The sequence below is a fragment of the Nuphar pumila genome, chromosome 9 (assembly GCF_984573655.1).
Source record: "Nuphar pumila chromosome 9, dmNupPumi1.hap1.1, whole genome shotgun sequence".
In the NCBI taxonomy this organism is placed as follows: Eukaryota; Viridiplantae; Streptophyta; class Magnoliopsida; order Nymphaeales; family Nymphaeaceae; genus Nuphar; species Nuphar pumila.
Window position 1 is genome coordinate 106,664,146 of NC_143257.1, and position 26,520 is coordinate 106,690,665.

Below are 26,520 nucleotides of genomic sequence, written 5' to 3' on the forward strand. Positions count from 1 at the left end.
AGACTACAAGGCTGACCTGGAGTTGTGGGTTTCCTCACATTCACACAAATATATTGCGAACCTTTCAAAGATGAAACTCACTAAGATTAATTCACACTTGTAACATTCCGTTCACACAAATATATTGCGAACCTCTAAAAGATGAAACTCGATAAGAAGACTCACACTTATAACATTTCATTCTCATTTGTGCAAATCTCCCAACATTCGCACAATTATTATGTGAACCTCCAAATATGATAAAAATCAATGAGAAAATTCACATGACTATTGCATAGACCTACCGACATTCACAAAAATTATCCAAGAATCATAGAGATATGGAGGATAACATACAATTAAGGTTCACTTGAAGGGCAAAGAGAGTCAAAAATAAAATATAAATATTTATACGAGTCTAAAATCATGTGATTATAAACTTTCTAAGATATTTTAACGAATGTCGAAAGGTTATGTAAATATCATGTGAATCTTCTTAGTTTGATTTTAACCATATTTGAAGGTTTATAACATATTTGTGCTAACGTCAGAAAGTTCGCAACATATTTGTGTGAACGTCAGAATGTTCACAACATATTTGTGTGAACATCAAGAGGTCCACACAAATATGTTGTGAAGGGTAAAATGATCCTAAATAAGTCAAAAATCAATAATTTTGGACATGCAATGAATTTTCACATATTTTTGGGTTTTAGCAAGAACACGTTACTTTTAGAGTACATTACTATCATTTTTTTGTTTAATAAAAAGTACATTGTTCTAAAGTTGGAACCAATAAAACTTAATTTCTACACCTATAGCTTGCAAGCCAAACACTTTGACTATATATTTTTACACTATATTATGTGATATAAAATATATTTTAATTACTTAACGCACCTGTATGAGCTAAGCCAAGCCAAGCCAAGCTAAGTTGAACACCTATTGTTTATGTTTGGCTCGCCGAACTCATGAGTTCAAATGAGTTATTTTTTTGGACAATCCAAAGAAACCAAACCACCCATCTCTGAATGCGTATTGGGTGTCCTCAAGCCTTTAGGTTTCTCTTGCTCACCAGAGAGTACACCTATCTCTCACCTTGTGACAAGGAACACCACTCATGGGCTTCAAACTTGTGGCATCCCTCAACTCGGTGACATTTACAAGTCACTCCTAACAAATGAGCTTAGCCCTTAGCCTACAAGTTCAAATGAGTTGCCCGCACCAACCCGTAAGAAACCCTGTAAGATCAGGGTTTTGTGATAAATAAGAAGGTTCAAATAGAATTTGGGTTAGACCCAAAGGGCCCGATTAATATATGAAGTCGAGTATGGTTTATGAACTTTCATACCAAACCCAGGTCCAACTAGAGTTCTGAATAAGATCCACAAATTTTCAATATAAAAAGGATAAAAAATATGAATTTATCGGGTTTTGTTCATGTAATCTTTATATGATCCAGGTAAGATTTCTCTTATGGTGGATCCGATTGGACTCGGTTCTGAACCTAATACCTGCATCTTAAATAAGGTCTGGGTCTGATTCTACCTGAATCCGAACCAAACCCAACCGGTTGACACCCTGATTCAGGGTATCTGCTTCTTAAGGCCTGTTTGGAATCTGGAACGGGCGTTTATGCATTTGGGATGGAAAGTGAGGCCTTATTTCCTTTGTATTTACAATAAATAATGAATTTGGCAGCTGACACTTCTTCAAATGCACGCACATGATTCCATCCCAGCTACCAGATTCCAAACAGGTCCTTAATAAGAAAAGAAGGGAAAACCCTATCAGGCACTTAGCCCTTGCCCTTGCCCTTGCCCTTGCCCTTGCCTTTGCCTTTGCCTCTGCCTCTGCCTCTGCCCTCCTCCTCCTCCTCCAGCTATCGGCACTCGGCGGGATGGCTGCGTACGATAGGAGCGGGAAAGACTACGAGGACTACGACGACGGCCTGGAGCTGCCGGCGTCGCAGCAGCAGGCCGCGTCGTCCTACGACCCGTCTTTCGTCCCCGACGCGGTGCGGACGTTCGTGGTGATGCTGTACCGGCACATCCGGGAGAAGAATGTGTACGAGATCCACCAGATGTACGAGGGGAGCTTCCAGAAGCTGAGCGAGCGCATGTTCAGGGAGACCCCTTGGCCCTCCGTCGACGCCATCGCCCGTTTCGTCGACAACGACCACGTCTTCTGCCTCCTCTACCAGGAGATGTGGTTCCGCCACCTCTACGCCAGGCTGTCCCCAAGCCCCCGCCAGCGCGTCGACTCCTGGGACAACTACTGCAGCCTCTTCCAGGTGGTGCTGCACGGGGTCGTCAACATGCAGCTGCCCAACCAGTGGCTCTGGGACATGATCGACGAGTTTGTCTACCAGTTCCAGTCCTTCTGCCAGTACCGCGCCAAGCTCAAGACCAAGACCGAGCAGGAGATCGAGCTCCTCAAGCAGTACGACCAGGTCCGCCCCTTCTTCTTCCCCTTCCCCCCGTTATCGACCTTCTGCCTCCGCGTGCCGCGGAATCCCTCTCTCTTACCTTCCTCCGTTTGCCTTTTGCTGCCTTGTTTGCAATCGATTGCTCAATTAGGAATTGAGATTTCGCGGGAAAATGTTTAGAGAATTAGTTTTTTTTTTCTGTTGTGGATAGATCTTTTAGTGGACTCGGGTTTCGAGCTTGGAATCTGTCAAGGGTTTGCGTTTTGTCTCGTTTGATATGTTTCGTGAAGCAAGGTGGACATGTGAGTTGTTAGTTGAATTAGGGTTTTGTTTCCTTTTTCCTCTATTAACTTATTTTGAGGCATGAAATTGATGGGTACTTCAGTGACCGAATTGATGTCTTGATGAATAACTTGAGCGTTTTCCCCTCCTTCATATTATGCACAGATTTGGAGTTTGGAATGTGTAGATGTTTTTCTCTTAAAGCAATGAGATTGCTGGTTGAATTTTGTTGAACATTTTCTCTCTTTTTTTCTCTAGAAGTAGGATTAGTAGGTAGTAATTTATTGATTTGTCGGTATTTGCCTATCTCGTATATGTATTTTTTTTGGGAGGTGAGAGGTGAATGTGGTGGGTTGTGCTGTATGTATCAAGTGTTTTTTGATAAATTAAGTTTTTTCCCCCGTTAATTATTTAAGGGTATTTGATGGAATTTGGTGCTTATGTAGATTGCTTAGGAAATTTGAGGTTTCTTTGTGCCCAATTGTAAATGTATATTGGGCTTTTTATTCTTCTTATTATTCATATATGTTGGTCCTATTGGGATTTCTTCGTGAATTTGGTTCTCTGACTATTCCCGTATTTGGGTTCATTAAGGTGTAGTTGGGAGTTTGATTATGCTACTTCTCGCTTGATTACTAGTTTTTAATGAGTTGCAAGTAACTTAGTATGCCGAAAGATATGTCCTTGCTGTGCTTTATAATCATTGAATCAGGTTTTTTAGTTAGTCTAGTAGCAGTGGCTGCAGCTGTAGCGCTAGAAAATTGGTGGCTTATGCTGACAAATTTGTTGATGGGGTTAGTTTCAGTTTGAACGTCTAAGATATACTCTTCTGGGAAGCATTAATTAATATAACAAATATAGTCACACCAAATAATTGGATTCTTGGAGTAACAATTATAAATGCACAAAATTTTTCAGCCAAAAAAAAGACATCTTACTGAAAAGGGGAAAAAGGTAATCCAACAGTGCTTTGCCAATGACAAGGGATCTGTTAATGAAGACTTGTACTGATAAATGGGCATCCTTTTGGTCGATCCAAATGCTCATATTCATAAATCATAAGGAAAAAGAATCTACTTCTCACTTGTTCATGTAACTTATGAGCTGCAAGTCGAGGTCAACTTTTGGGTGGTGAATCCATATATGTATTATGTACCATGCCAGGTAGATCAGATGGTCCCATACTCCCATTGAATAATGGACATTGATAGTGAGTTTCTACTCTACCTTGCTGAATTCTTGAAGGAAACAAAAAATGTTGGAGACACTATCATGAGTTATTTCTTCAGCACTTTAAAATTGAGACCAATGAAATTCCTGGATAATACATTTTTCATGTATGAACCTAAAATTTTGACAAAATTATTCTCCTCTGGAGATGTGATTCTCTGCAAAATCTCACAAGAAAGTTGGTACCTTTGAAAATCTTGTGCTAATGTGTTCATAGTTTTCTGAAATGTTGCTTAGGTGTGCCTCATAATGTGAAGAACTTTTAGATCATAGTCACCAATATTTTGAAAATATCACAAGAAATACTGATATTTTAAGGTTGCTGATAATATCTGGAAAATCTTGCAATATCTTCAAATTACCGATAAAATAAAAATATTGTGATATTATCATGATATTTTTGCAATTTTTTTCAAAAATCTTATTTTTATATATTTTAAGTTCAGTTTTTCTATTTTTATGTTTCTTTTGTATTTTAAAAACTTGAAACTTATTTTTGTAAGAAAATGATAGAAAACCTATCATTTCTTAGTATTATTTATATTTTTTCATTTTTTTAAGCTTCCCAGATTTTCCACTTTTTAAAAATATCTTCGAGAAAAACCCTCACCTAGAAATTAACTTAAACAATATATGTGACTATGTTTTAGATTTCCTTCTTTTCATGTTTTCTTTCCATTTGCATTCTGTCCGCAAAAGTGATCTTTCTTTTTTTTTCTTAGCTGTCACTGGTCTCTTTTATCTGGGTAATACTCCATCTTTTAATTCATGCAATGGTGAATTCGGAACATGACCCCCTTCAGCTTTGGTTCCTACTAGATTTAGTAGGTGGGAACTCACTTGCAATCAGATAACAACATACTCCCATGAATTATACACACAACTAACAAATAAAATCTTTGTTATGTTTTTAATTCACAAAGATAATAATGCCAACAAACCATAGTTGGCAAACTCGTGACTCAGACTCAGATTGCCCAACCCTTGACTCACGAGTCGACGGGTCGACTCGATAATTCAGACGAGTTAGGACCAAGGTTGTAAGTAGCATATCGTTAACCGTATCAGTAGGGCCAATAGTAACACCGTATCGTATCATAAAATTTTTAATAAATTTTTTTTAAAAATCCAAAAAATCAGAAAAAATAGTATAAATTCTAAAGAAATTATATCACATGAAATAATGAAGAATTTCACAAAATACAACCATAAAATCACATATGAATCCTTTATGTCTCTATGAGCTGCATAAAACATCATCAAACATCAACTATCTCACAAGAACAATGTAAAATATTAAATATCTTGCAATTAAGAACATGCCACAAGACTCATACTTTCATACTACATAAACAAAAATATTATGGTAATAGTTGCACTCGATTTTCACTCATTACTTGAGTGCCCTATTGCCATGCCGGATCATCTGGTGTCATCTTTGTTGGAGGATTGTGGAATATGATTTCTACCTTGATATAAATCTTTAATTTTTGCGGAACCAATTTCCCGGTAAGTTGGTTGGGATTGTAGGGAGGCAACACCTCCCGAGGCAAAAAAAAATTGGAGAGTAGTTTTGTAATTTTACTCATAATAGAGATTTTTTACATTAACCCATTTTCTTGAGTGAAAAAATGGTGGAAATGCAGTTTTTTATCTTAACCCACTTCTTTGGGTGAAAAACAGTGGAAATGCACTTTTAATGGCCTCCTGACAAATGGAGAAGTTGGCCCTCAAAATGTATTTAAAACCCAAAATGAAAAAAAAAATTAACCTTTTTAAGGTGTGCCAAAGGTGTATACACACCCTGTAGTTAAGATCAATGTACTCTTTTGTGTTTATATATATATTAAGGACTAAGTCAAACAAGTTGACTTAGTCCCAACAGCCAGAATTCTAGCCATTGGAAGGTCTCTCCCTTTGGTTATTTGAGGGGGCTTCTTCCCTCTCTTCCTCTACTTCTTCCTCCCCTTCTCCTCTATAAAAAGAGATGTGTGTGCATGTGTAAGGGTGAGAGAGTGATGGATAATATTAGGTTTGTGTGTTGAGTGTATTTGTAGTGAGGTTTATATGTATTTTTTATTTTTATTTTTAGTGTCCATTATGACTAGAGTTATTCATTCACCAATGTAATTTTCCTTTTGTATTCTTAATGTCCATTATGAATAGAGTTATTCATTTACTTTTTCATGTATCATTTTAGTTTTTATGTTTTTATCCAAATGTATTATGTGTTTAAAGTCCATTATAGAGTGTATTGAGATCCGTGCTATTTCGTGACACCTGTATCATACGATACAACACGCTATAGAGGTGTATTGTACTATATACCCGATATGGGTACTATACATATCGTATCGCAAACCCCAAAAGTGACAATATGTATCATACGTACAATATGGACAACCTACTGCATTTTCTAGTGTTAAAATAGGAAAAAAATCAAAATTCATATTGTATAATCACTAAATTTAGCACATGACATCAAAGACTAAGCTATATAAGTATTCAACTATACATAATTGTTAATATTTATGATTTAAAAACATATAATTCTTTATAACAAGTATTCTTTTATGGGAATTATGCATTACAATCACAAAATGCATAAAAAACACATAAGAGGCATGTGGATCGGCAGTCCTGAATCAGTGACCCAGTTAGGGTCCGATCCGGGTGGACTCGGGTGATTTTCTAGTCGACTCGCTGGGTTTGCCAACTATGCAACAAACTGAATATTAGCCTTTCTCTTAGAGCAAGAGTAATATGTGTATAAACTTATAAAACCTATATGTACATTTTGTTAGTCCTGGTTGGAGGCATAATTCAGTCTTTGGTACCCCTGTGATGTGATAGTGATATGTTTTATTTTGTATTAAAAGACTGGGGTCCCATTGTGTCACATAAGTAATATGATTATGAAGTGATATTATACCCTACTGTTGGAACCCCAATTACAGTTTACCTAATTTCTCTTGAAATATCAAAGCGGGGCATCCTTAGAGTGTGAGAGTCCCATGTAGAAACTCACAGCTGCTTCATCTTATTCACCTCCTCCTGCATCATATTTCTGATTTGGTTGATGTGTGAAGTGTTTCTGGTTGGATTAACACATTTTACAAGTGAAAGACAAGCATTTTGTAAATTCACATTAATTTCAAAATTGAATTAGAAACTGATACATATAAATGTGCATATTTAAGAAACAAACAGAGATGCATAGAAATCTATGCATACAACAACAACAACAACTACACCTTCATCCCCAAACAATTGGGGTCGGCGATATGAACCAACAAAGAAAATCATTCTGGGTCTTCCACATGAATCCTTCTCTTCCAATCATTTCTATCCAATGCCATGTCCTCGGTGAGGTTCAAAGCATTCATATCCTTTCCTATCATCTCCATCTAAGTCTTCCTAGGCCTACCCCGACCAATTTTAACTAATATATTTTCCCATTTCTCCATCCTTCTAATTGGAGCATCATTAGGCCTTCGTCGAATATGTCCAAACCACCATAAACGATTCTCTCTCATCTTATTTTCAATGGGTGCAACGCCTACCTTCTTACGTATCTCCTCGTTTCGAATCTTATCTTTTATTGTATTTTCACACATCCATCTAAGCATACGCATCTCAGCTACACTCATTTTTTGAATATGATGTCTCTTGGCAGCCCAACATTTCGTACCATATAGTAAAGCGGGCCTAATAGTCGTCCTATAAAACTTTCCCTTCAACCGCAATAGCATTCTACGATCGCACAACACTCCAATTGCACTTTTCCATTTCATTCACCCAACCTTTATCCTATGATTTACATCTCCGTCAATTTCTCCATACTTTTGAATGATAGATCCCAAATATTTGAAACAATCATCCACCGATATTTCTTGCTCACCAAGCTTCATTACACTCCCATCACTACTTCGTTGCTTACTAAACCGACATTCCATATATGTTGTCTTACTCTTACTCAACTTAAAACCTCTTGCTTCCAATGTCTGTCTCCATAATTCTAACTTAGCATTAACCCCAGCTCTAGACTCATCAATCAAAACAATATCATCAGCAAACAACATACACCACGACACATTTTCTTGAATTGATCTCGTAAGCTCATTCATCACTATAGCAAATAGGAAAGGGCTTAAAGCAGATCCTTGATATAACCCAACCGTTATAGGAAAATTGGTTGTCACCCCTCCACACGTGCGGACATTGGTTACTACTCCTCCATACATATCCTTAATTATACTAATGTACTTTAGAGAAACACTTTTCTTCATCATTGTCCACCAGAGAACGCCCCTAGGTACTCTATCGTATGCCTTCTCCAAATCAATAAAAACCATATGCAAATCTTTGTTCCTCTCTCTATTTCTCTCAATAAGTTGTCTAAGAAGATGTATAGCTTTCATGGTTGATCTTCCAGGCATAAAACCAAATTGATTCTCCGATATCATGACAACCTTCCTCAACCTAGACTCAATCACCCTCTCCCAAACTTTCATAGTATGACTCATGAGTTTTATACCACGATAGTTTGTGCAATCTTGTATATCACCCTTATTCTTATATAGAGACACCAAATTACTCTTCCTCCACTCATTAGGCATCTTATTTGTCCGCCAAATCTTGTTAAAAAGATTTGTCAACCATTCTAAACCTTTCTCTCCCAAGCATTTTCAAGTCTCGATGGGTATACCATTTGGGCCAACTGCATAATTTGCTTAATTTGCATAATTTGCTTTTTATTGAGAAAGCTTCAGTTTGTCTTGTCTGCCTTGTCAAGATATCCCTGTAAAAGGCCTTTCTAATTACCATGGATGAAATTGGCTCAGACAAGCAACTCCTATGGATCTCTTTTATGCTGTAGTGAATTGAGTTTAGTGCCTTCTAAGGTCCTTTAAGCTTTAGATATTACAACTATTACCTTTTTTATTGAATGCTTTTTTCAAACTAGTTCATTTGAGGCCTTGTGAAAACATTCAGACTTAACTGTTGTACAGGTTTGGGCCTATTAAAAGGCAACCCCAAAAATCTATTTTGTGTCAGTTTCAAGTTCACTCCTCCGTCTTGAACTGTGAATCCTATGAACACCTGACGCTACTGGCAAGGACTCTATTTAGGATACTCCCTTGCTGACGAAATGAGCCCCTTTGGTCTTGCTGACTGAGTTACTAGTTATGCTATCCCTTGCTGACAAAGCTTTGTTGTGCATAGCTCCATCCATCGCTACTGTGTCGTACGATGCAGATCGTTATTATTATGTTTTTCGACATGATACACACTCATATTGCAATCCGAGTGTGTATCGTATTCGTATCGGATCTATCGTACGATACAACAATGTAGCGTACTGTATCGTGCGATACAGGTTGTATCGTGCGATGCATGTTGTATTGTAAGATACACCTCGGTGCACTTTAAAATGGGTTGAATCATATTTTTTTATTTTTTGGGGTTTAAAGAACTCTTGAGGGTTGACTTTCTTATTTGTATAGAGGCCATTAGAGGGGAACCCACATGCTCTTAAGAGCTGTGAGAGCGATTGGGGGATCGATCCATGCGCAAGGGAGAGGGCTTTTGCGGTTTGCTCAAGTAAGAATGCATTTTCACCCTTTTTCTGCTCAAGTATGTCGGTTGAGGTAAAAAATCTCTATTCTTTGTTTCTTATTGAGTTCTTTTGGAAGAATATGGCATCAAGTGACCCAACATGCTAATGGGGCACTCAAGTAATGAGTGAGGACAAATTGAAAATTGAGTGCAAGTTTTGCCATAATACTTTCTTTGGTGGTATCTCTCGATTGAAGCATCATTTAGCCGAGATACATCACAATGTTGCCTCATGCATGTCAAGGAATTTGCTGGAGGCCGTGAAATGACAATGCCACTAGTTGCTTACCACTTTGAGACAAAAGCGAGATAAATGAAGCATAAATGGGGTATACACAACCATGGAATGATGTAGATGACAAGCTTCCTACTTTTGATCCTACAACTCCTAGCATAACATTTTCCTACTTTTGATCCTATAACTCCTAGCATAGCATCTGAAGTATGAAGCTATGTAGTGAAGGAGAGAGGTGTGGTTGGTGCTCACAGTAGTGGTGCGAGTAGAAAGAAAGGAGAAGGAGATAGTTCCTTTAGAGGAAATAAAGTTGGTGGCTCTATTAAGAGTTTTTTTACCCTCGTAAGACTGACCCTGGGTCGCAACCTGACATTCACACTACTATGACTCTAAAACATTTAGTCGAACAAGCAAATGTCATGGTTGAAAGATGATTTTATAATGTGTGCATTCCTTTGAACGTGGAAAATTCATTTCATTTTCATGTCATGACAAATGCCATAACTAGTATTGGGTCTGGATATAAAATAATGCCTTCATATCATAATTTGAGAGAAAAAATTCTAGATGTTAATGTGAGTGAATGAAGGCATATTGTGATGAAATTAGACATTCATGGAAGAAAGCTGGGTGTAGCATCATGGCAAATGGTGGACTGATAGAAAGACAAGGACCTTAATAAATTTTCTTGTCTATTGCCTGAAAGAAATTATGTTTTTAAAATTTATAGATCTGTCTAATGCGCCCAAGACAACAAATGTGTTGCTCAAGGTGTTTGATGAGGTTGTGGAAGAGGTGAAACATGAAAATATAGTTCAATTTATCATTGATAATACAATAAATTATAGGACAAGTAAAGAATTGGCAGAAAATTATGGGACATTCATTTGGACCCCATGTGTAACGACCCCAAACTGACCCTCAAAAAATGCGATTTTTTTTTAAAACATTGTGGAAAACATCCCAAAGACCCGAGGCACATTGGAGATTTAATATACACAACCCCATCAATCATTCAGACATAAAATAAAAATTTAATCCATGAACTGAAATTGAATTGACTTAATCAAATAGTCTCAATGAAGGTTCACAGTGTTTTCAAATAAAAAACAAACTATCCCATATACGTCAGAACCCGAGCCACCAGATCATAACCCTTGTGTCCTCTAGCCAGCTGGTCTCTCCATCATGGTGCCTCAGTACCTAAAAAGATTTTTAAAAACCGGGTAAAAATTGAAGTTCTTGTATGAGCTCTACAAACACCACACATTCAAAATAAACCTACAATTTAAGCAAACAACCAATAATTTTCATGCTGAATCAAATATCTAAAGATACATGAATTAATGCAACATGCATGAATAACTTTTTAAGTTCAATTATTAGTATTTTTTTTGCATGCATATCCCTATTTAATGCACACAAATTTTAATTTCTACTTTCTTAAAAACCCGCAGATACTAAAAAACGAGCAAAGTTCTGGAGGTTTAAGGCAGTTCTCAGTGGTAGCTTAACACAATTTTTATTTTAATTACTGGATTTTACATTTGTTTCTCGATGATATCAGGAATCTTCACCATCAATTACAACATTAGGATTCATCACCTAATGTCGGGACATCAAGGAAATCAACATTCATTGATACCACTTTCTTGATTTACCAATAATTACAGCTGAATCAACAACACCACCCCTAGGCAAAGTGGTTGAAGTTTCCTACTACCGTGGCCGAGAACAAGAACCACACATCGGGTTTGTGAGGACAACAAATGCACACGATGTTTAGTATCCTTGCGGTCTCCCATGACCGCCATCCAAGGTTCTCACCCTTTTAGGAGTACTAAGGAAGAAAATTATTACACTGTTTGGTCTCTTTTACCAGTCTTAATTAATTTATAGTTATGAAAATCATCATGCAATAGCATATTTGGGCCTTTGCCCTAGCATATTAACAATGTAATTATTTCAAAAACCAATTTTTCAACAAATGGTTTTGCAATGCAAATTACAATTTAATACTTCATAAGAAAGACATGGTCATGGCATTACAATTTAATACTTCATAAGAAACACATGGTCATGGCATTCAGTGGTTCATACATTACCACAATAAGATAACGTTGCAAAAATTTTAGTGAACATGAAGCACACATTGATATTCAAATTTTCATGTTCACAATACAACTCATGGTACAATTACAAAAATTTGATGGATGCATATTGAACCATGTATAACAGTTTTGAATATCAACACACGCAGGAAAAATATATGCCTGTATTAAACCCAACCAGAAATTCAATTTTTCAAAATTGGTCCTGCAAGAGAAACACATTTTTTTTATCTTAAACTCTAACACAAATTTAAAAGTTTATAAATGCAATGTGTTCCTGGTTCAAGAACACGTGTGTGTGTGTGTGTGTGTGTGTGTGTGTGTGTGTGTGCATTCTTGAATATAAACGCAAAAAATCCTGCTGTTAATCTCTGTTCAAGAACAGAAAATGCAAACAAATATATATTCATGTCTGTTGCGAATCTTTGTTCAAGAATAGAAAAATGCAGACATCATGTCTACTGTGAATCTCTATTCAAGAACAGAAAAACATAGACATCATCTTTGTTGCAAATCTCTGTTAAAGAACAGAAAAATGCAGACGGCATGTCTACTGCGAATCTCTGTTCAAGAACAGAAAAACACAGACATCATCTTTGCTGCGAATCTCTGTTCAAGAATAGACAAACGCAAACATCATGTCTGCTGTGAATCTCTGTTCAAGAACAGAAAAGAAACACAGGCCATTATATACATATACACAATTTAAATCCTAAACAGATTTAATATCTATAAACCCAACGTGAAACCAGTCAAAAAATATGCAGGTTTCACTTCTTAGGCCCATCAAAACCAAAATAGGGGATCAATATCCAGATCAGCAGAGAAGAATCAAGGTTTGATAAATCCAAAATTTTTGCATGGAAACACATATTTGGTTTTTCTTAAACCCATGCTTCATTCAATCTGCGCTAAACACTTTACCTATTCAGATTAATGGAGAGAGAATCCCATACCTTTGCTTGTGGATTTGTAAAAGGAAGAGGAAACGTTGGAGGTGATGTTTTTCTCTCTTCTCTCTCTCTTTCTCTCCTAGACGTGATTGAGAGAGAGAGGCTCACCTATTTTATATATGCCCCATCTTAATTATGATAGAGTTCTATGGAAATAAAACTCTTTCCTATTCTATCTTCTTTATATATATATAGGTATATACTTTCTTTATCATAAAGTTTTAAATTCATTATTTATTTTAAAAAGTAAATTATCCTATTATAGATGGACTATAGGTCTTGACTGGTGGACCCATGACCCATATCTAGATCCATATAGATGTCAGCCCTTATATATATAATAGCATTAATCTAAGTAACAAAATACATATATGAATAAAAAAATTTGTTTATTAATATATAACTTGGCAAAATTTTGCGAGATATTACACCATGTGTTACTACATAGGCCTCATGCTTGAGGACATCATCAACATGGATGGGATAAAACAAACAGTTGAATGCTGCCAAGAAATTACAAATTGTATTTACAATTATGCATGGATTTTGCGCTTGATGAGAAAGTGCACCAATGGTGTTGAGTTGATTCGTAGTGCAATTACTAGATTTGCTACGAACTTTTGACAATTCAAACTTCAAAGTCTAGTAAAAAATAGTACACTTAAAAACATGTTTTCATCATGAGTGAAATTCATATTCCAATGCAACAAAACAAAAGTAAAGAGAAATTGTGGATATTGTATTTAGAAGTGAATTTTGGGACTCTTGTGTGAAGTTGTTGAGAATCATCGTACCTTGATTAAAGTACTTAGATTGGTTGACAATGAAGATAGGCCGACTATGGGTTATCTCCATGAGGCTATGAATAGTGCAAAAGAGGTCATTAGAGATAATTTGAATGAGAAGAAAAAACTTTACAAACCTATATGGCACATCATTGATCATGGGTGGACCAGACAACTTCATCAACCTCTTCATGATGCAACATATTATTTGAATCATGCATTTAGATACTCCGCTATATTTAAATTGGACAAGGAAGTTAACAAGAAAATTTTGGATTGCATCGAGAGATTGATCCTTGATCATTACATCCAAGATAAAATTTATGAAAAAATCGATATATATGACAATGCAATATATGATATGGGGAGACTTGCAGCAGTGCATAACTGTTATACAATGTGTACATGTAATTTATTTTGTCAATGTCAATTTCATTTTGTTATTTATTTATGATGTTTAATACCTATTGTTGTTTTCTTTTTGTATTTTTAGACATGTGGTGGACTAGATTTAGGAGTGATGTTCCACATTTGAGGGCTTTTGACATTCGCAGTCTTAGTCAAACATGTAGTGCAAGTGGATGTGAAAGAAATTGGAGCATCTTTGTGCAAATTTATAAAAAAAAGAAATAGATTAGAGCATAAAAGGCTCAATAACCTCGTTTAAGTTTGCTACAATTTGCGGCTAAGACAAAAGTACATAAAATTATCAATTATTTATCATTTTTATGTATTCATTTTTTTTATGTCATACAAAACTCAACTAGTTTTAATTTTTTCATGTCATCTTTTTAGGCAAATTGAGAAGGTACCATTGAGGAGGCATAAGGAGCAATTTGATCCCTTCAACCTAAAACATTTTTATGTGTTGGATGCATGAGTTCAAGAAGAATCAAATGTTTTAAATGAAGAGGACATTCAATGAATCAATGTGGAAGGAGCACAAGTGGTAGATGATGAAAAACCTATATATATATTGGGGAGGATGTGAACGTGGATGATGAAGGAGAAGAAGCATAAGAGGAAGATAATGATGATGATGATTAAAATCATATACATTTGCTTTTGTTTATATTATGGAAAAACTTGGTTATGTAAAACTTAAGTATTCACAAACTTGGTTATTTTGTTTTTGTTTATGTATTATGAAACTGATGCAGTGGGGGTGTCGGCCGCGTAGCACCAGATGGCTGAGAGTGATGGCCCGAACCTTACGGATCGTGGGATGCACAGAAATGGAGTAGAATGCCCACCGATAATCGATGAGGCTTGTTTTTCTTTTATTGCAATAGTAACTTCAAAGAACAAATAACAATGAACTGAACGAATAAGAATGAATAATGCAATGCAAAGGGGAAACATGCAATAGGGAAAAGAAAAGAAACTGCTGAAGACAATACGGTTGCTGCCAAGTTGAATGTTATTTGTCCTTCACGCAACCCTAGAATAGGGTTTTAAAGATGTCAATTAGATTCGGGTCTTGGGTCTGATACCGGACCCAAGACATCTTCCCGCTGCTGCTGGGTCTGTGTCGTCTGCGCCTGCGCTCTTCTGGAATAGGTACACAGGGGTACGTCGCCCATGCGTCGTGGTGCCATGAACTGGGTCGGATCCAACTCCTGGGTCCGACCGTCCATCCCTTGAAGTGGATCAGGTGCCTGGGCCGAGTCCGGGTCACAAGGTACAAACCCAGTCAGGTCCTGCTCTGCATCAGAAACTATGAATCTTGTGACATGTTCTTAATTGCATGATATTTCATATTTTGCATTGTTCTTGTGAGTTATGCGTGCATTATTATATATATTATTTGATCTTTGATGATGTCTTTGAAAGAAGAAAGCCCTTGATCTCTGCACAGATCAATCGCAGGGAGAGAGAGAGAGAGAGAGTGCATCAGGCCTGTGGCTGCGCCTCTCATTGTATTAATAATTTGAGAACAAAAACACTAGGGTACAAAAGTACCCCTTAATAACATGCTAATTTACATTATACATTGATTGGATCTGGACCCGATCCAATATATAAAGCGGGTCGGGTCCAACTAATACAAAATGACGACTTCTTTTCAGCCTCCCTCAAGTTGTGCATGTTCCTGAATCATGCACAACTTGCCCTTCAGAAACCAAAATCTGTCCTTTGTCAACCCTTTAGTAAGAATGTCAGCAACTTGTTCTTCAGTTGGCACATACATGGGCTCAATCTCTTTATCTTCAACCTTTTTTCTAATAAAGTGTTGATCTATTTCAATATGCTTTGCTCGACTATGGTGAATGGGATTGAAGGACATGTTGATGACACTTTAATTATCACACAGTAGCAGTGACTGAGCAACTGATTCTCCCATTTCAGTCAGGAGATGTCTTATCCATGTAGCCTCAGCCGTAGCAGTACTTGACCTAGCAACTGCCTTTTACTTTCTACTGCTCCAGGATACCAGGTTTGGTCCAATGAAACTGCAATAACCAGATACTGATCGTCGTTCATCTGGATCACCTGCCCAATCAGCATCAGCATAAATGACGATCTCATGGCTCCCGCCTGGATCTAATTCTCTTTTCTTGTATATCAGCCCATCACCAACTGTACCCTTCAAGTAACGAAGTATGCGTTTGACTGCCTCCATATGTGACATACGAGGTTCATGCATAAACTGAGATACTTGATTAACCGAGTATACTATATCAGGCCTAGTAAAAGTTAGGTATTGCAACATACCAACTAAGCTGCGATACTTAGTGGGATCTCCATATATATCTCCTTCCTTTGAACTGAGTTTCTGATGGATGACACTTGGAGTTGTTAACGGCTTACAATCTGTCATACTTGCTCTGCTGAGAATGTCCAACGTGTATTTGTGTTGAGTAAGGGTGAATGAATCACCTCTTTTATCAACTTCTACCCCAAGAAAATATCGCAGCTCTCCCAAATCTTTCATCTTGAACCTCTGATTTAACAACTTTTTCACCCGCTCAATGTGACTTCTACATTTTCCTGTGATGATGATGTCATCTACATATATCAATAGAAGAGTAGTGACACCTTGTTCATTGTGAATAAATAATGAGTGATTTAGAAGGGACCGAGAGAAGCCATGCTTTTGTATCTCTAGAGAAAAGCTGTCGAACCAGGAACAAGAAGCTTGTTTCAAACCATAGAGTGCCCTCTTTAACTTACATACATATTTTTTTGGCGTCTCGTTCTGCATATCCAGTGGGTTGTTCCATGTAGACCACCTCTTTTAAATCCCCGTGCAGAAATGCATTTTTTACATCCAGCTATGTCAATGTCCATCCATGCTCAATGGCTAGACTCAACACAATGCGAATGGTTCCCATTTTAACTACAGGACTAAAAGTTTCATCGAAGTATTGTCCTTCCTCTTGTGTGAATCCCTTGGCTACAAGTCTAGCCTTGTACCTTTCGATGCTCCCATCTGGCTTATACTTTATCTTGTACACCCATTTTGACCCAACAACATTTCTGTTTAGGGGTCTAGGTACAATTTCCCATGTCCCACATTCATGTAAGGCTTCTATTTCTTCATTCATTGCTTCTACCCATCTTCTAGAACTCGCAGCTTGATAGAACATGAGGGGCTCATCCTCTTTACTTATGGATGTCAAGAACAACTGAAAATCCAATGAATTTTTTTTATAACTTACCCATCTATCAAGCGGATTTCGGATCCGTGAGGATCGTCTGATATCCATCATCTGTGAAGCGGGATCAGATGGTTCCGTACTTGTACAAGAAATGGATGAGGGCCCTTTCTCTCGCCGGGTGTACACAACACCCTTGTACCTTCTTGGCTCCAAGTCATGTGTAACAGTCTCTTCCGTGTGAGTTTCATTGGTTGATGTCTCATATGTCTCCTTCTGACTGCAATTTGCTGGACAGTCTATTTTACCATTGGAAAAGAGTTCTGAACTTAACCATGGGTAGTATACCTCAACGCTGGGACTTGAGTTATCAGCATAAAGAGTTGATCTAGCATTCTGATCATCAAAATTCATTTCATCGAAAACTACATTCCTTGATATTTTGACACGCTTACTCAAGGGATCATAACACCTGTACCCTTTGTAGTCTTCTGCATATCCTATAAACCTGCATTTTAAGGCTTTATCTTGGAACTTGTTTCTTAGTGAGCTGTCAATGTGAACATAGCAAATAGATCCAAACACACGTAATTCATGATAATCAGGTTGTGTGCCGAATAAAGAAAAATATGGTGACTTATTCTCTAAGATACTCATGGGCAGCCGATTTATTACATGAACTGTAGAATGAAAAGCCTCAATCCATAATGATACAGGGAGATTGCTCCCGTGCATCATGCTCATTGCAGTCTCAACAATATGTCGATGCTTCCTCTCAGTAATCCCATTTTGTTAAGGTGTATGCGGGCAAGACACTCTTCTCTTTATCCCATTATGTTGAAGGAAACTAACAAAATCACTCGAGGAGAATTCACCTTCTCCATCACACTAGAAATTGAGAATGTTGGTAGAGAAATGATTTTGAACAAAAGAATTAAATCTCTGGAACAATCCAAAGACTTCTGATTTATGCTTTATAAAAAATATCCAGGTATAGCGCGAGTAACTATCAATGAAAATAAGATAGTATTTGCTGCCAGAAAGAGAAGTAATTGGGGCAGGACCCCAGACATCCGAACAAATGACCTCAAATGGCCTTGAAGCTCTTTTATTAATGGAAGCGAATGGTAAAATATGACTCTTACATAAATGACAACTAGAACACTTTGTATCAACGACCTCTGAACTCAGACTGGACTTAGGAATGAGATTATTCAAGACAAGTTTTTCAATAAAATGGCGACCACAATGGCCAAGACGACTATGCCAAAGTCTTGGCTTATTACATTTAGAAATAGTGAATATAAAATCAAAATAAAAAAATTGTCGTTGGTGAGGCTTCAAGGGTGAATGATCAGAATGAATGGAAGAAGGATCTTCTTGAAAGATGTACATGTTGCCTCATCGTTTTCCTTCAGCGAAATGTCTTCCTCGTGCGAAGATCCTTGACATAAACAAAAGAGGGAGTAAATTCAACTGGAGCATTAACATCATCAACGAGTTTTGAGACAGAAACAATGTTCTTTTGAATATTAGGTGCATGAATGACACTTAGAAGTTTAAGAGAGAACTTTGACATGGGTATAATGACATTTCCAGTATGTGAGATTGAGTGATGAGATCCATCTCCCGTGACTATGCTATTTTTACCAACATAAGGTGTAAGAGACAAGAGTTTACCTGCATCACCCGTGACATGAGTAGCTGCTCCAGAGTCAACATACCAAATGCCTTTGTCATTTTGTTTCATATTCAATCCTGCCAAGGCTGCCAACAGCAAGTCTTTTACTTCTCCATCCTTTTGAGCCTCTGCTTGTGGAGCTTTTCCTTTGTTTTGAGGGTTAAACCAACAATTCGCTTTAATGTGCCCTTTCTTGTTGCATAGAAAACAGGTGGGGATGGGTCTCTGTCCTTGTATATTAGGTGTTGGAAGTATACCACGACCACCATAGGTATTTCTCCCTTGACCTCCTTTTCCTCGAAAAGAACTTCCTCCTCCTTGACCATAACTCATTCATGTAGCTAGAACATCTTGAGTTCTTGAATGTCCATGAGAATCTTCAGAAGATCCTTTCAGAGTCATTTCATATTGCAATAATTTCGCACGAAGGTCTTCAAACTTTGGAAGTTCTGGTAAACATAGCAAGGTTGTCGTCATAACATGATATTCTGGCCCCAATCCGCTCAAGGTTTGTTGCACCTTATCTTTTTCACTGACAAGACACCCAACAATAGTCAGCTGGTCTGTGATGCCTTTCATTTTGTTTAGGTATTCCATAATAGACATGGAATCTTTCCTCAGCATTTGAAACTCTCGCTTAAGAAACATAATTCTTGCCTCAGAAATTTGTGAATATGTTAAACTAGCTTATCCCACAGCTCCTTGGCCGAACAATCATCAGGAATGACAACAAGGACCTCTTGTGAGAGGGTTGAAGTGATGTATGCCACTAGTGATTGATCCCTCTTCATCCCGACAACATATTCTGGATTTTTACGAAGCATAATAGACTGTTCTCCTTTATCGTCCACTTTTTCCGGTGAAATGAATTCTGGAGGCGGAGGAACCGATCCATCCAAATGACCAGAGAGGTCTTGACTCTTTATAAATGGGATGATCTGCCTTTTTTAGGTTAAGAAATTTGAGTTATTCAGTTTTTCAGAGACTAGTTGACCGAGAAAGCTTGAGGACAAGCATGACTGCGCATGAGTAAAATCCATTTGAGAGAAAACCTGAACTGGCACTTAGGTGTGAGAGACAGAATAGAGGACTCGACTAATTAGCTTCACGTGTTTGGTCAAAAAATACGTGACTGGACTCGGCTAACAGGACAACAAAAAGAACCAGTTCACGTGTTGAATCAACTTCACGTGGTAGTGCACAACAGACAGAAAGACAAAAAAAAGCACAGTCTAATGTATTAAATCAGCAAATGAAGGATTCAGAACCTTCGAAACAACAGAGAACAATCTATTGATTCAGCAGATAGAAGTGTATTGAATCAGCAGAAAATGGATTCAAAACCCACGATGAAACAACAAAGAAAAAGTGTAATCAGCAGAGAGAAGTGTATTGAATCAGCAGAAAATAGATTTAAAACCCACGATGAAACAACAAAGAATAACCCACGATGAAACAGCAAAGAATAACCCACTATGAAACAACAAAGAATCTGTCACCATGACCCACGATGAAACAGAAAATACGAAACAGCGGAGTGTCTCAGCAAAGAATCTATCACCGTGACCCACGATGAAACAGAAAAAAAAACGAAACAGCAGAGAGTAACCCACGAAACAGCAAAGACCACTAAACAGCAAAGAAGAGTCTCAGCAAAGAATCTGTCACCGTGAACGAGCTTCTCACACCCAGACTTGGTTAATCTGTCACCGTGATCGACTTTCATGTTGATGGGAATAAAGAGGCAGTTCTTCATTCCCAGATTGTACGCTGCTCTGATACCATGAAAGAAGAGAGCCCTTGATCTCTGCACAGATCAATCGCAGAGAGAGAGAGAGAGAGAGAGAGAGAGTCAGGCCTGTGGCTGCGCCTCTCATTGTATTAATAATTTGAGAACAAAAACACTAGGGTACAAAAGTACCCCTTAATAACATGCTAATTTACATTATACATTGATTGGATCTGGACCCGATCCAATATATAAAGCGGGTCGGGTCCAGCAAATACAAAATGACAACTTCTTTTGAGTCTTATCATAAATGCTTGATATGTGATTCTATGGTTGTAACTTGTGCAATTCATCATTGTTTCATGTGTTATGAATTTTTAGGATTTTCCTGATTTTTGTGGATTTTTTGTATTTTTTTATTAAAAATTTATGATTTTTTTACGATACCATACTAATCTTATTTTGGGTCCTACCGATATAAGCTAATGATACACTTTTTACAACCTTGCTACCAATTATTTATCATATATAGAATTAAATACTCAGTACATGCATAATTATTTATACTTATAGACAGCTTATTCAAGTTCACTAAATCGATATTTAAAATTGTGTATAACTGTACTTGTTCTTGTGTTCGTGCAGGCTTGTGGGTGGCTATGCGTGCATGTGCATGTCGAAGCTCCCTAAGCATATCTTTGGCCCACTTTCCTACTCTTGCTATCTATAGTCTTGGAACTCATTATTCGTTGTCAACAGTAGTATACTTTAGACAAATGTTCTCATCAGACGGAAGTGTCTTTTTGAGTACGATGATGTGAGTGAATGGACAACAGTGATTTATATATAGAACTTGGCTTTGTTGTTGTATACTAAGTAAACCAATAGTGATATCAAATATATATTAGCCTGTACTTGTCATTGATAACCAGGCATTAAGAATTGCCATGTGTCAGATAGTTCATATCCTGGCTGAAAGCTTATAGGATGAAATTTGATGTATTTTGATGTGTAATCAAACAGATCCTTATGATGTGAACATCTTTATCCTTGTCACCTTGAAGGCAAAAGGTGAGACACTCACAAAAGTTGATATTGTCTAAGCTTTTCTGAACACTCTTCTTTCAGCTTTGTACTTCTTTTCTTTTTGTGGTAGCTTGGAGAATATGGGGATTGAGGTTGAATTTCCTTGAGAATGCATAAGGATTGACTTGTTCCATTACACAACGATATATATGCACAAAAATGAAATGTTGGTGCAAGTGCTTATGTTGATGCTTTTGCCTTGTTTTATTCTTAGTCTTATTGACAACATGCAATGTTATAACATATACCTTGGTACTCCATGTTTTAGATGATCTAATTTTACCTGCTAACTCTTGCAGGCATGGAACGTGTATGGTGTCCTTAATTTTTTGCAAGCTCTTGTCGAGAAATCCATGATCATACAGATATTGGAAAATGAGAAAGCTGGCTTGGAACAGTTTACTGCAACAGATGGATATGACTATAGTGGTGGAAGCAATGTTTTGAAAGTGTTGGGCTATTTCAGCATAGTGGGGTTGCTTCGAGTTCATTGCCTTCTAGGAGATTATAGCACCGGCCTTAAATGTTTAGCACCTATTGACATCAGTCAAAATGGTGTTTATACATCTGTCATTGGGAGCCACATTACCACCATTTATCACTATGGGTTTGCAAACCTTATGTTGCGCAGGTGAATCCAGTAATTCTTTCTTAGTTTGTCTTATTTGCTTCTTTGGAGTCCATGAACAGCACCATGGTCAGGGCTCTAGCAGGCTGATTGTTAGTATTTTTGAAATTACTGGTAAAAGCAGTTGCTGGATGCTTAATATGTGGTAGGAACAACTATTGGGCCAGGCTTGGCTTGGACCTACAGGCAGCATGAGTCTGCAACCAAACAGAATGGGCTTAGGCGTACTTAAGCTGGGATTGAGTGGCCTATAGGATGAAGCAGACGGTGCTTCAAAATTTCAAAAGCTGGGCCTTGCCCCAACCTCATTATGCTGTTACATGCCTATGCCTTAGTTGAACTGGTTAGTAATCCAGGTGTAGGTCCAAACAAGACCATCCCAGTCTAGTTTCAGAAAGTCTGTTGGAGCAGGTTCTTGCATCACACTGAATCCCTAGGGATGTGTTCAATTACTTTTGTCAATAGACATGGTTGTTGTTTCATTTGTGCTTAACAGGCCTCCTCATGGGTGGGTAGGTGGGCTCCAAACCAGTATATGTCCTAGGTCGGTTATTCAAAGCCTGTTGTTGGCACAGAATTTGTCTCTCATAGCATAGGTCTTCATCTATATGTGCCTGGCTACTTCCTTAATAGTGCATCATATTTTGTGTGGGTGGGGTGCTAGTGGATGTGGGACTGAAACCTCAACATATAACCAATACACTGCTTTGAAAAGTAGATCCAGATGCCACCATTCTAGCACTCCAAGTAAATAGTTGTAGGCATCTACTTCACATAATTAACTTTTGGATGATGCCCAAAACTCAGATTAAAACTAGATTTTGGGGGAAAACCCAGCCAGTTTGAAACTAGGTTGTAGGCATCCAGTGGCTTGCCTACCTTGCACAAGGTCTGGTTACTGGGCCTGCCAGTTCAAGTCCATTTGGGACTTGCTGATTCGTATAAACCCACCTCTAACTACTAAGTACCTTTTTGTTTTTTTTCATCACGCGAGTCCAAAAGTTGGTGTGGAACTTGGAGCATTTATTTTTGGTTACGTTAATAGACCTGGGCAGTTGTCTTTTACTCGTGTATCATGTGTTAATAACTGTACTTTGCATTTATGATAAATCTGTTGTCTCTAAACAGTTTTTTCATTTTTTTTACTGTTAGCAGTGGTCATAACTTTGATTTATGAACCTATGTTTATTTGTGGTATTTTCTGATAGGTATGCGGATGCGATACGTGAGTTCAATAAAGTTCTGTTGTATATCATGAAGACCAAACAGTTTCATCAGAAGTCTCCACAGTTTGATCAAATTTTGAAGAAAAATGAACAGATGTATGCCTTGTTAGCTATTTGTCTTTCTCTCTGCCCACAAGTGAAACTCGTTGATGAGAATGTTAACAACCAATTGAGGGAGAAGTATGGTGAGAAAATGGTCAGGATGCAGAGATATGATGACGATGATGCATATGCATTATATGATGAGCTTTTCTCATATGCATGTCCCAAATTCATTACCCCATCATCCCTGAGCTTCGAGGAGCCACTGGTAAATTATAATCAGGTGGGTTATTCTTCATTGCAGTTCTCTTGTATCCCGATTCTTGTCATTGTAGGAGGCATTTCTGACAGCCTGTTAATTATGTGCTTTCTAGCATAAGTTTATGAATAGATGGCTGGTTTGGAGACTGAAAAGTATCTTGAGGTTTATCCTTGGATTTTTTTAGCCTGGTTGCGTCATTGATGTTTCTGAGTTATCATCATTTGAATTCCTGATCATTCTTCAACTTTCTTAAAGTCTGGTCTTCACATTTTCACAATAAAAAAGAAGAGAAAAATGATGTCACCTTCAGATTTTTTTTGATCTAGAATGCTTTTACATGTTAAATATGTACTTGCCTGTCCAATTTTTGTCATACAACTCTATGATGATGCGGATCCAATTATATAGCTACATGGATTTAGACCAATGCCGAAAACGTTTACTTCCTTACTCCTGAGCTTGTGGATGTGCTCTGTTATATGCTTGAAATCAAGTTGTGAATTTCTGTATTTCCCATTTTGGTCAATGTTGGTTTCTGTTTTTTCTAGGATAGCCTGCTGCTCATCAATTTCTCCCTATTCCGTTTGTGTCTACTTTTCCCATGTATTCCATTTATGGCAATTTATAAAAGTGCATATCGATAATGTTGCAGGATGCTTATAGACTTCAGTTGAAGCTATTCCTTTATGAAGTTAAGCAGCAACAACTGTTATCAGGTGTTCGCAGTTTCTTGAAATTGTATACTACCATCTCAATTGTGAAGCTTGCGACTTACATGGAGGTGGATGAGCCAACTTTAAGGTCGGTTACTCCTAATGGCATCAGCATTACTAAATCCTTCCTGTTGATAAATAATGTTGAATTTGGAGGGTCGAGTCTTTTATTGGAGAAACTAATAGTAAGTAGTAGTGATACATTCAAGTTGCTGAACTAAAAGAATGCTTTAATTGATGAAATATGGTAAGAATGAGAACAGTAATATTAAAAGTGGTTGGAGATTGGTTATTGGCAAAACTTTTATGTTGGTGTTGTTGGTGCAGGACGATATTGATGACTTACAAGCATAAAACACATGTTATTGACAATGATGGAAAGGTTGCTTCTAATGCAGATATTGACTTTTACATCAATGAGGTATGTGATTCAGTTGGATTTGCGTAAAGAGTTGGCATGTGAAAAGCAAATTTAACTTTTATTTTTAGACCAAATGACCATCATGGTGTCACCCAACCCTTTTACCTACATAACTACCTACTCCATCATTTGGAGTATTCTTTATTCTCATGTGGCCTTTCACTTTTATGCTTTTTTTATTTATCCTGTTTCAGTGCCCTTCTCACACCTCTGTTCCATGGTATTTTTCTTTTTAAGATGTATTATTTACACTAAAGTCTGAAGTCTGAACGTGTATACTTGTACTTGAAATTATTTTTTGTGCCACACACACAGACACTTGTTTTCTTGTTATTTTGCCTGTCAGCTGTGAATTACTGATGGAATGGCTTAAGATTCAGGTGTCTTGACCTGATTTTGTCTGCTTCTGAAATGTGGATTCACATGCTCTGTTTTGGACCTTCAATGGATTAGCAAAGCCATTCTATAGTTGGCTTAGCCTGAGCTGGTCATTATCAGCTCTATGCATTTGAATTTTGCAGGGTTGGGTGGCTGCTATTTTGTAGTCATTGGATTTTGTCCTTGATTATATCAGTTGAATATTTTGCAACTGTAGCTGCTGTATCCTTGTTACATTCTTCTGAGCTAATTCTCTCTTTGCCTTGTATATAGGATATCATTCATGTTGTTGAGTCCAAGTCATCAAAACATTACGGTGATTTTTTCTTGCGCCAGATTCTCAAAGTATGTCTTCCCTTCACTTATCCAGTACTTCTAATAACGATTATATCATTGTCAATGTTCATTGCTGTAATTTGGTAGCTACTAGTCTTGATGTCACTGCTCGTGTTCATATGATGTTATTGTCCTTGTTTTAATGCAATTCTGAGGCATGAATTTCTGGCCATGTAGTTTGAAGAAATGATCGGTGAAATGGACAGAGTAAAGCTAGACTGAGCATGCATTATGCAAGACCCACTTCCGAGATCTGACTGCCAGTTCTGTGTTCTTCTGCGGTTGCCTCTTCAGAATTTGATGGTCGTTTTGCAGTGATAGGCCAACATCTGTGCTTTCAATTTTGTAAAGTTTTTTTTGCCATGTGTTTTCTATAAACCAGGTTCCTTTTGAAGTAATTTCAGTTGTGTTGAATTCCATTGAGAATGCTGCATTCGGTGGAAATTGTGAGAAATGGGTTTCATCATGAATTGTCCTGTACCTTACATTTTTTCATATTTGCTTCAACTTACGGTGATCGGACAATGAAATATTGGACTACCTTTCAAGTTATCGTTGGCCAGAAAATCTGTAATTTAGTGTCATTTTTGTTTACTCTATTCTGCCTCCGGTCTTAACAAATGAGTAAAAGAAAGAGAGGTGTTGAAGATCTGATCCATCGCCAAAATAACTGGGCATCTGATTGTGATGAAAATTGAAGACCAGAAATAAGAGCAAATTTTCAGGGAAAAAGGCATAAAATGATCCGTTACGGAGTACTAAAATTAATGACACTTTCTCACTGAAATTTGATGTGA

General features: G+C 37.4%; 1 protein-coding gene across 1 annotated transcript; it reads left to right on the forward strand.

The window, feature by feature from the left end:
• The first annotated feature begins 1,699 nt into the window (after nucleotides 1–1,699).
• LOC149828801 (uncharacterized) lies at nucleotides 1,700–26,203 on the forward strand. Its single transcript, XM_090016979.1, has 7 exons — nucleotides 1,700–2,431; nucleotides 22,017–22,348; nucleotides 23,554–23,896; nucleotides 24,528–24,676; nucleotides 24,916–25,009; nucleotides 25,661–25,732; nucleotides 25,901–26,203. Exons 1-7 carry the CDS (start codon nucleotides 1,706–1,708, stop codon nucleotides 25,943–25,945), a joined length of 1,761 nt encoding a protein of 586 aa, XP_089873105.1. The 5' UTR covers nucleotides 1,700–1,705; the 3' UTR covers nucleotides 25,946–26,203.
• The last annotated feature ends 317 nt before the right edge of the window (nucleotides 26,204–26,520 follow it).